This window comes from Pavona decussata, unplaced genomic scaffold (genome assembly GCF_977016875.1).
Source record: "Pavona decussata unplaced genomic scaffold, jaPavDecu1.1 SCAFFOLD_114, whole genome shotgun sequence".
In the NCBI taxonomy this organism is placed as follows: domain Eukaryota; kingdom Metazoa; phylum Cnidaria; class Anthozoa; order Scleractinia; family Agariciidae; genus Pavona; species Pavona decussata.
The window spans coordinates 6,121,534-6,133,350 of NW_028145528.1; the positions used below are offsets into that span (position 1 = coordinate 6,121,534).

General features: G+C 39.7%; 1 protein-coding gene across 1 annotated transcript; it reads left to right on the forward strand.

Moving 5' to 3' along the window:
- Positions 1 to 2,437: 2,437 nt before the first annotated feature.
- LOC146470464 (lithostathine-1-like) lies at positions 2,438 to 8,425 on the forward strand. The gene is made up of 3 exons (XM_085122013.1): positions 2,438 to 2,561; positions 2,752 to 2,869; positions 7,811 to 8,425. Exons 2-3 carry the CDS (start codon positions 2,791 to 2,793, stop codon positions 8,242 to 8,244), a joined length of 513 nt encoding a protein of 170 aa, XP_084978139.1. The 5' UTR covers positions 2,438 to 2,561; positions 2,752 to 2,790; the 3' UTR covers positions 8,245 to 8,425.
- The last annotated feature ends 3,392 nt before the right edge of the window (positions 8,426 to 11,817 follow it).

An 11,817-nucleotide genomic window follows, 5' to 3' on the forward strand; every position in this document is an offset into this window, starting at 1 on the left:
GCCAGGCGTGTTTTAATTTTTTTCCTTAAACACTACCTTAGAAGAGTTTGTCCTCAGAAGCCTAAGGGCTTCTCTTTTAACGAAGCCTTTTTTGACGCCTGCTGGGTGGTAGTTTGTAGTTTGTGTACTAAAATGTTTCAGTAGGTTTGTAATGTGTGCGCATGTCAAGAATCGATTCTTTTTCGAATCTCTCTTCCTTATAGAATGCTGTTTCTAATTGTGAGACACTTTATGGTAGGGTGGTACGAATTTGCTTGCTCAATGAAATGTTCTATTTCTTCTTTGTTTGTATTGTATCCCACAAGCAAAATACAACGTCAATGAACCTTTTCCACGTTAGTCGTTTGTTAACGCTCTGCCTTAAGATCTCCTTTTCTATAGATGCCATAAAGATGTTGGCAAAAGCTACTGCCATTTTAGCGCCCATGGCAGTTCCGTGTGTTTGGAGATAGTCTTTCCCGTTAAATCTCGGGAAATTTGTAGCTATAGGAGGGTTATTGGCATGAAAGTTCTCGTATGCGTTGCATACTATAGTGATTCCTCCCTCCTGTGGGATATTCGTGTAAAGGCTAGTGACATTCATTGAGACTAGAAAAGCGTTTCTAGACACCCTCGTGCTTTCAATAAACCTTATGAAATGAGTCGTATCTTTAAGATACGAGTCCTGTATTTGTACTATTGGCTGAAGTAGTTTGTCTACGAATAACGATAGGCGTTCTGTTGGGCCATCACACCCAGATATGATAGGTCTTCCGACTAATGTCGGTTTGTGAATTTTTGTGAGGGTATAAAACACTGGGATTCGAGGCAGATTTCATTTCGTCTATGCACCGTGCTGGGTGAAGACCCGAAAGTTAGGATCGAAAGGGTCATGAATCAGATGAACAGTAAACAATATAATCTATTAGAGACTGGGTAAGCATTGAAATCAATTAATCTTTATAAATTATTATTTGTATCTTCAAAACGATCTGTCAAGTATTTTTTTTTTAATTTGTTGTAACTGATACCTGGGAGCAAACTGCCAAAGGAACGTCCGGTTACTATAAAGTTGTTTTCATCGCGCTCACTACAATTATAACAAAGTTTTCATTAAATTCCTAAATAAGTTGTTGCATATCATTGTAAACTGAGATAACCGCGTATAGTTGTATTATGTACTGTCCTCTCTTCAGATTCTGTTTCTTTATGCCCGTTAACACGCACAAACAAACACAAAAAGGCAGTAATCAAGAATCAATGCAATCTGGGAACTCGAATGATCACACTTGAAAATGCTGGGCTCCGGGCTCCGCGCAAAATGTCTTTGGGCTCCGGGCTCCACAGCCAAAAAAAGATCAGGGCTCCAGTCAGTAAAATGATAGGGCTCCGGGCTCCACAGCAGAAATTTCAGGGCTCCAGGGCTCCAAGGACCCCCCCCCCCCCCCCTTTGGGACCCTGAAACGTCCCTGCCATGAAGCCGACAGCTAATTTTTGTAAACCCCAACGAATTTGGTGTCAAAATGCACCAAATTTAACGAAGATTTCGAAAATGGCGGGGATCTTTGCGTTACATCCTTACGTCGCGAGAAGTCGAGCTTAGTCTTCCACATAGTCAGGAAGTCGCTTGGATTTTACTTGTAAACAAACCCGAATGCGTAATGTTCGAGCCCGAAAAGCCGACCCACTTTTTGACGATTGACCCTAAACAGGACTTGACTGGTGCTCTATATGTTCAAGTTTTCTTTTCTGTTGGGGATTTCTCTATATTTTGCGTCGTTTCTACGAACGAAACCAAAATGTTCGAAATTGAATGACTTTTAAAGAGGTCTGAAATGTCCGCCTTGACGTGGATCAAATTTCGTGACCTGATGTTAAACGTGACTTTCATATCGGTGTTTCAGCTCATCAGTTACCTTAACTCCTCGCATTGGGGTTCTACAACTGTCGAACGAAGCATGATTCCTTCGCCAGGAACTCTCCAATTACCAACGTTTAAACTGTCGAGTGCTTCTTAGAAGTTACTCTTTCGATAATAGATTTTGATTGGGCCGTTTTTGTTGAAGACAATCAGAACAATAGATCCCCTCTAGGAGAGAGAAGAGTTTAATGAATAGATCAATGTGCAGATTTGAAGCTACGAAGAAGAAAAGAAAAGACACCCGACCGAAAACTTGACACGGTCTGCCCTGCAGTCATCCCGCGTAATAAATTAATGTGCAGGTTTGAAGCTGCCATGAACAAGATGCCGAGCCCAATTTTAGACACGGGCTACCCGGCCTCAGGACATCCCGCGTAAAAACAGCCAACAGAAATCAGGTCGGTGTGTCACAACTTTCTAAGCCGAGTAGTGTTGTGATTCCCTCGAAATACTTTCCGTCTGGTGATTGGCTAATAGATCGAGCTTCCGTATACTAGCGAGTGACGTGGGATTGGCTATTATTCCACTTCCCGGTTACACCGGAGTGAGTGATTGATTTGCATACAGAAGCCACTATCACCCGTGGATGCTAAAACATATCCACGAGTAAAAAGGACAGTATCTCGTTTTATTTAGTTCTTCAAACATTAACTGTTAAGCGGTGAGTCATCTTCGTCGATCTCTCAGTAACCTTTCGAAAGCTTTTTAGGTGACAAAAGTGCACTAACTGTCAACAGACTATCCTTCCGCCTGCGTAATGTTTACTTCCATCTTTGATTCTTGTTCCAACTCGCTCAAAGCGGTCATTTTATAGTTGTGTAATCGCTGTTCTCTGACACATTCGTTCGCAGAGGGCGAGCGGACTAACTACGAATACAAATTCTTCTGAGATGAACGACATCCTGACGAAATCCGAGATGAAACTGTTTGCAGTTCTACCGGTGTTTATTGCGATACTCTGCCTATCAGGTATGTTTTTAATGTTCATTTTCTAGTTTCTCTTCGGCAATTTACTACTAGAACTGCCCTTAAATGAAGAATGGTATAAGGTAAAAATGCTAAGGGTGATTCGTAAATAAGTTGCCTCAAAATTTGGATGTACGTCTTCAAAAAGTTACAGCCAAATTTTTGTCCCTCGAATAATGAATGATTTGCCAGTAATCAGAGACCTATGTCAAGCGCAAAGGATTCTGGGATCGCCAGGGGGCAAACACTGCAAGTCGCTAAAAAGAAATGTATGGCTTAAAGTTGTTTCTTCGTCAAAAGCAGTGATTTTGGACGACAAATAACGCATTTTCGTCGTGATTTTGTGAGAAGCGAAGGGGACTAATGTTGTTATTTTTGTGTGATTAATGCGATAAAATCTATCTATCAACTGCTCTTGCCTACTAAGGTTGACTGTGAAATCTGCAAAATCCTACATCAAGTGATCTAGCCTGCGAGTAAGCTCTCGCAGGCTAGTAATGGTCTCGAAATAGTACAAACGTAGGTAGAAATTTGAGGGGATTGACTCGATAAAGCCTGTTCAGTTGTAATTACGTGTGTCGACAGAGTGTTCTTTTTAGTTCCGTGTGTTGTAACATTATCATGGCTGCTGGCATTTTAACCCCACAAAGGAGAGAAATTGTTGTGCGAGGGGATGGGAATTGTTTCTACGGATAGCCGTGATAAGAGCACTCCTGGTAAGAAACACAACATCTTGCCACAAAAGCAACTGAAATAGCCGGACCCGGCAAAGCTGCAAGATTTTTTATTATTACACGGTTCAAATCCTATCCTTACAGTGATAAGAGAGGCTATACTGTCACCGGACGCACTGAAATGAGCCATACCACACCTGAACCAAATGCCACAAAGGGCATAAGAACGACAGTTGCTAAACAGGAACAACAAGAGCTCTAATAAACAGAACACATGACCCAGAAATGACCTTTGAGATCAAAATACAAAACATGCGACATTGACCATCACGCAAATCCTTCGGCTCGATTTCCAGCCGCTGTTCGGGGAGGAACAAAGACCGGACTCGAGAGAGCGGTGGAAATCGAGCCTAGTAAATCCTCCAAACCATAAATGGCATTTAATAAGAAGAAAGTCCAGCGTTAAAAGGAAATCTATGGGGGACACTGCTCATTCCGGTGAGGGTAAAATGCCATTTCGCAAACTCATGCCGCCTTTTACCTTCACCGTGCCGTGTTCATTCCATAGAGAAAAGGGTGTTCTCAAAAAGATATAACAGTGAGGGCAAAATCTTTATCAAGGCTAAAACACGCACGTGAGAGTCGCACAGGCCTGCCAACCCTATTTATACAACATATCTTGCTTTTACACGTTGACTTACTATTTATACAACCCCATACAGCACAATGATCACTGCCGGGCATAGTTAACAATTATTCACCGAAACTGAGGTGAATAATTGTTTTAGTATATACCACACAAGCTGGATAACTAGCGGACCAAAAAATTATTTTATTTCTAACAATATACCGACAAATGGTACGAAATTTTAAATTCTCGCGCGCCACGCGGTAAGCAATTTCTTATTGTGCATGTTGATAGTTCCGTCTCGCTTTCTTGCAGACAAATAAAACTTTTGGCAGGGTCGTACCTAGGATTTTTTTGTCTGTGGCGGCAAACTCCGCACACCCCTGACAGGCGTCCACCATATGCAGACAGGGTTTCTAGTTGGACGCTTTGTTTTCACTCCTACACAGAACGTTGCCTCTACGACCTTTAGAGGAAAAAAAACACACTGACGCTCTTTGTCTTAAATTGTCATGACTTTTTATGGAGTTAACACCTTGTTTAGCTTGAACCAAACATTGTCTCTCATTTAATGGTAAATTTAAAACATGGTCGATGCACTGCTATAAACAATCGAAAACAAAGAAGGAAAATCACCGAGTTTCCACAATTCAAACGCACTTCACCCACTGACTATAATAATGGAGCGAAGCATTTGCAAAAACACAGTTTTGATTTAAGTACAATTCGAGCCTTTTCAGTATTACTGTGACACGTTGCATAGCTCTATAACACGCTACAACGATTACTAGACAACCAAACTAAACCAAATAGCCATGCCAAGATACACAACTCCTTGTAACAAAAACTGATAGCCGGCCCTGGCATTACAACACCTACAGAATGAAGCTCATGGCACGATACAAGCAATGATTAATTTCCGTCGTTACATTACACAAATCTCAACAAGAAAGGCATTTAAAAGAGCCTAGCCAAGCCAAGCTGAAATTTCCTATGTGACATAAAAAAACCGTCATTGAACACACAGAATAAGAGGTCATATTCAAATTGAAGAGAATTCAAAAGAGGAATTAAATCAAAAATCATTAGGCACAAATGACCTGTGATGTTGAACATACGATGGTTAAATCCAGACCCGCTACCAATACTTGAGAGCAGCGCAGGTTAAAAACCAATTTAGCTCTGAAAAATCATACTCGTATAAGCTAGATTTAAAAGGGCTAAAACACGCGCCAGGGAGTGGCGTAGGCTTGTTGTCAGTTTTTATTTACCCACCAAATTCTAAACCATTGGTAGCCCAAACTGACAAAATCATTATTTCATAAGAAAACTCGTACTGGCTTTTGCCTCGAAAGATTTTCCAAACTAATTATTTAATATTCACATTGAAGGAATATTCTTTCAGTCAATTATTCGATTTTCTTGTGATTTGTAATGTTAGAAAAAAAATGAGTTTTCCTGACGGGGGCAGCTGCCCCCCCCCCCCCCCCCCCCCCCGCTACGTACGGCCCTGTTTGGAGACACTTCTTTAGCTCTTACATGTCATTTCTTCAATTTTTCTGTAAAATTCGTATTTTGTTGAAACCATGCTTATAATATTAGATGTTTCATTGTTTTCATTGTAATTTTAGTGCTCGGCAGTTTTCGTAAACATGGGATTGTATTTTCTTTTTTCGCCTTAGAATATGAGGTTGAAAAAATTTAAAAAACCTACCAGTTAATGCCGTCCACCAAACTTTATTGCCATTTGTGTTTTTTTAACAGCCGCCTCGTTCATCGAAATAATTTCCTCTTAGGTAACCTTGGCGAAACGGGAAGCCATCTTGTTTCTCTTCGGCTGCTCAAAGGTGAATAGTACTTGGCTAATCACCTCCGAGCTAGCCAATCAGCGCGCGCGAAAAGTACGATTCACTTGTGTGGTATATACTAATTCCAATTATACTCGTCGTAAATATCAGCACACGTTATTACAACTGAAAAGGCTTTATTGAATCATTCCCCTCAAATTTATATCTAAGTTTGGACTATTTCGAGACAATTACTTGATGTAGATTCAGTATTTCACAATCACCCTTACGCAAGAAAGAGTGTTTATCGATAGATTTTATCACATTAATCACACAAAATCTTACAATTTCCACGCACCAACATTAGTCACCTCCACTTCTCACAAAATCACGGCGAAAATGCGTTATTCTTTGCCCAAAATCACTGCTTTTGACGAGGAAACAACTTTATGCCATACATTTCTGCTATGTGTGCTCCCTGGCGATCCCAGAAATCTATGCGCATAACATCGGTCTCTGACTACTGGCAACTCATTTATTAATTGCCTCTTGCCCAAATCCCGGGGAGGCACTCTGGAATTCCCCGAGTGTATATATACAAGGAATTTTTGAATAAAAAAAGTAAGAAATGTGTTTGTAGAATGTTTTTGGCAAGGTTTCCCGATTTGATGAAACTAGGTGCGCACGGTGGTCTCGGGTAATTTTTTAGCAATCGCGCAAGGTGGTGTTGGAAAGTTGAAATACAATATTACATGATTGAAATAGATTTACAATATCTGGTTTAAATGTATATAAAAATATTGTAATTCATGATATTTTCTAGCGATACATTGTTGCAAGTTTTTTTTATGCTTTGGCCAAATATCATTTCAAACAATGTTGAAATGCAAAATTGTATGATTGTCATAGTTTTCATTGTCAGATTTACAAAGTAATATGTTGACTATTTCTATGAATATTAACTTCAATAAAATAGTAATTGTCAAAAACAACTATTGAAAACCGGGGCCAGATCTTGTGAACACCATTTCTATTTATATATTTTATTATTAAAAACTGGATCATTGTATAATACAATTCCAGGGATTTGATTGGGTAAGCAGCCATGGTATATGATCCATTATACCATGCACGAGAAATAGCGACCATTAAAACGGTCTTCTGGTTGTGCTTGCTAAGCGAAACCAGCAAGATCTAACCACATTTCTTGATTGTTTTCAATAAAGCAGTTATTTCACTTGCGCTTATTGGATATGACATGATTACAGCCTACTCGGCGCTTCGCGCCTCGTTGGCTATCTATCATCTCATAACCAACGCGCCCTCAAGAAATAATTGTTAAATATGATCACCTGAAAATTCACTTCAATTACCTCCTTTTAAAAGTAGTAAATATTTCCTCTTAAAAACCAGCGACATTTCATAGTATTGTAAACACTGTTAAAAACCAGCCTGGTTTACCCTCAAATTCTTAATATTTTCTCCATCATCCGGTCACCCTGATTAAGTTGCTGCGCAGTGTAGCGAAATTGAAGCATTCTATAAAGGGGCTTTCTTGTAACATTAGTGTAAACCTTTTTTGCAAACAATGGAAATTTATACTTCTCTACAGCCCCCACCTCCTGAAAACATGGCAATGTCTGGAGTCATAAAACTTCTGATTCCCCTATTATATTACTTTGCATATTATCACATCCGTCCATCCAACCTTACTAAAAATTGTGCCTTCTCGACAAAACTATTAAATCACGATATTTTAACTAGATGCTGTTGATTCTCGATTATGAATTTCCAACCATTACACTTCACGTCCTATAAGAAATTACTTGTAACATTTCCACTTCTTTCCTTGCAGACGCTCTGACTTGTCCCCATAACTGGAACACTTTCAATGGCTACTGCTATCTCGCGAGCAGCTCCGTCAAGAGCTGGCATCAGGCCCAAGCATATTGCAAAGCACTGAGAGGAGAACTGGTGAACATTAACAGCGCAGAAGAAAACAACTTCGTCTTGGCGCTGGCAAAGCAAAAGGCCTCGTCACGTAAGCAAGTTTGGATCGGCCTCAAGTGGGACTCGCGCATCAGAAAATTCATGTGGTCCGATCACTCGCTTCCAGTCTACAACAACTGGGCTCCAAACGAACCGAATGGAAATGCCAGGGAACCATGCGGCATCATGTGGACTGGGCACGCAGGCCTTTTAGTCCGCGCGTCAGGGTACTGGAATGACCGCCCTTGTGGAGTTCATTCAAGTTTTCCCTGCGGTTTTGTCTGCAAGAGGGTTCCCTAGGTGACCAGCCAGCCTTTCACTCGCGATCAAAGCCGAATGTAGTGCGATGGTGGCTCATAACTATATAGACTAAACTCGGGATCCTTCACGTATCAAAGGACATTAAAATTGGAATAAAAACAGTACTAAACAATGGATTGTAGAAGTAAAACCGGCTTGACAATAAAAAAGTGATCGTGAATTCTGTTTTTTGTTTTCTATGACTTTAACCCACTCACTTCTCCTTCCTCGAGAGCACTTCCAAGGAGCGAATTTTCCAACGGCCTCAAATTCCCACTTGGAAAGAGAACCACAGTTACAAAACCCACCAACCTTTATTTAAATGGTGAATCAGTATCCTAAGGTTGATGTTGACTTAATCATCTACAGTATAACGAAAAAAGGACTACGATATTGTTCTACTTCACACTTTAGGGGTCACATTTTAGGATTGATTTTATACTTTAGGGAGCGATTTATTTCGGCCTTGCTAAAAGCTTCTAGTCGCTTAAAATGTAACTCGATACATATCAATGCAATTGCAAGTTGCTTTACCATTTAAACACAAGCTTAATACATCACTATGACATAACAAACAGAACAACAGCTCAAGGCACTACTCAATAGGTTTTATTCCGATAGTTATAGTTAAAATTTCATTCACTGAGTCAAAATTACAACAGCGCAGTAAATAATATTAAAAGAAAACTGCAGATCAAAATGGCCTAATGAATGGTCGCGCCTGAGTTAAGATTTCATCCATAGACTCATAAATTGAATAGAGACGCGTTGTAGAGCAGAACTGAACAGAACCAAAAAGTAGGGCAGCAAACACTTCCTACCACAGGAAAGGGCTCTTTGATAGCTTTTATTCGAGTGACCACACTTTAGGATTTATTCAGTCACACACTCGAAAGTTAGCCACAATGTACAGTATGGCCGAGAAACACTCCCTACAAAAGGAACTGAATTATTGCCAGTATGATCGCTTGATTTGAGTGGCCACACTCAGGATTTCAGTCACACACTTGAACGGTTGAGGCACATTGCATAGCATAACAAACCGACTGACTACCACACTGTGAAAATATTACTCCATGGCTTTTATCTGAATAGTCACACTTTAGGGTTTCATTCACAGACACAATTTAAGCTAACACAAACTTCTAAATACTTTGCAAAAGAGACTGGAAACAAATGAAAGAAAATGATTAACTTGGGAAATTTTCTCAAACCAGGCTACAAGACATGACTAAAGGGCACTTATAAAGAGAGCTTATATTTTTGGCTTACGACGGAGACAAATGAGAAGTTCACAAATTAAATCTCTACGCTTTTTGTAACAGAAAGTTTGCATTCGGAATGATCAAATATAGAGCGCCTTTCATTTTGATCAATGCAGTCAATGGAAAACAAATGTTCGTCTAATAGCGCAAACAGTGACATTTTTCAAGGCGGATCAAGTACTCGCAGTGCCTAGCTAATGTTCATGGTATCGTTTAAATCGAATTGTACAAAAGTGAGCCCTTTAAAACCTGATAATGATTTCAAATTAGCGTCCCCATCGTGCTTGGCTTCCTGTTAAGATAGTTTATAAAAGAAGCATGGCCACTGTTTCTAGTACAAGTTCGAAGTCCTCGTCGTTCTGAAGATGGCCAAGACTTGAACTGACTCCAAAAACTTTCTTCGGAAGGAATCTTACATAAGATTTTAGGGGACACCTTGGCGGCGATCAAACTTTATTTTATTTGTAAATTAGCCAGTCGAAGTTCCGGCATGTCGACAAGTTGGCACGACAACCACAAAGGTCTCTGAATGTCTACACCAATTGAAAGCAACAATAGGCCTTATCACGGTTTTCGACGCCATTTCGACGAGTAGGCAAACAGGCTCGAAATAACAGTGTTTGTATGGAAATCCGATGTCAAATAATTGTCATAAAACATCGCCTCTAAAAAATTCATAAATTGGAAACTTTTGGCACTAGTAAAAGGATTTTAAAAAAAATTTGGAGGAATGTAGCTGTGCCAGAAAGCGTCCAGTCGTGTTTTGAACTTTCCATACATTTGCCTGTATTTTTTTCCCGCGAGCTATTTTTAGAGCAGTTCACGACTGGTTCGCTAACAGACAAATGTATGGAAAGGTCAAAACACGACTGGACGCTTTCTGGCACAGCTACATCCCTCCAATTTTTTTCTTAAAATCCTTTTCCCATTGCCAAAAGTTTCCAATTCATGAATTTTTCAGAAGCGATGTTTTATGAAAATTATTTGACCTCGGATTTCCATACAAACACTGTTATTTCGAGCCTGTTTGCCTACTCGTCGAAATGGCGTCGAAAACCGTGATCAGGCCTATTACAATTTGCATTCATGGTGGATGAATTGCGTTTTTTTTTTCCAAATACATCACAGAATTTCTTTTGTTGTTTCCTTTTTGATTCGGCTGCAACTCGATGTCAACTTCACTCGATTATCGCTTGATAGTTGACCCTGACTATTACTAATTCAAACATTACTATTTTGCCTTTATCGTTAAAGATCACCTTAAGATGCAGTCAAATTTGCATCATAAGTTAAACAAACACTGTATATAGCATCGCAAGTACTGAGCGAGCATCTTTATGAAACCCCCCTTCTTGGGAAAAACCTGTTTACAATCTAATTATGTGTCGTAAGTATAACCAAAGTTAACTCTGGTATACCGAAAAACGGACAAAAAATTCCGACAACGTTGGTAGTTTGGTTTGTGTGTGGTGTGTTTGCAGTGCTCCATCATAGCGCTACTTATCGCTACGTACCAATCCACATATATCCAGTAGGTTCAGTGGTTTGCAGCGACGAATTACGAAATTCAAGCCATTTTTATGGCAACAGCTACCAAATTATTAAGAAAAATTGTCCTCATGCGACCGTATCCAGCGCTAGATTCTGTGATTCTGTTTGACCTGTTAACAAAACTGTACTGACGACAGTGTGCGAAATTGTTGACCGGATGTTGGGCAAAGATCAGTGATGGATAAAACTGGATGTTGCTCACTTTCCCCTAAAATTTATCATTTTTGACAGGGAAAGAGAGAAATTTAGCTAACGACGGAACCGCATAAGCATGGATATGAATATTCTTTAATTTCAAATGAAACCAGGAAGAGGAAAAAATTACAATCACTAGAGATTCGCCCTACTAAATCGCCTTGCTCTCACCAAAAAAAAAAATTCCTTGAGATTTAACGGGAAACATCTTACGATTACAGCTGGATGAAGCGGGCCGGTAAAAAAGGACGGCCATGGAGCACGATCCAATAATGATCAAGATATCATTTCTCTCAGTCTCGCTTTTCAGAAAACAGGAAACAAGAAGAATGGGCATCATCTTGCGGATGAACATCTGAATTCTTACAGGTTGTAACGAAAGAAACAGTAAGATGTTCGGTAATGAGAACCAATGTTTTGATCTTGTCAGTGTAGCAGACTCGGACGTTGGACCTTTCAATCATCTGTTGTCTTTCAAGTTTCAACTGTCTTACTAGAAAAAAGCATTAAATTTGAAGTTTAATGTTCATTATGCAAGAATGATTTTGTCTTCTTCATAAAG

Coding starts and splice junctions, on each gene's coding strand:
- LOC146470464 (XM_085122013.1), top strand. CDS start 2,791: ATGAACGACATCCTGACGAAATCCGAGATGAAACTGTTTGCAGTTCTA. Junction 2,870..7,810: donor TGCGATACTCTGCCTATCAG/GTATGTTTTTAA, acceptor CTTTCCTTGCAG/ACGCTCTGACTTGTCCCCAT.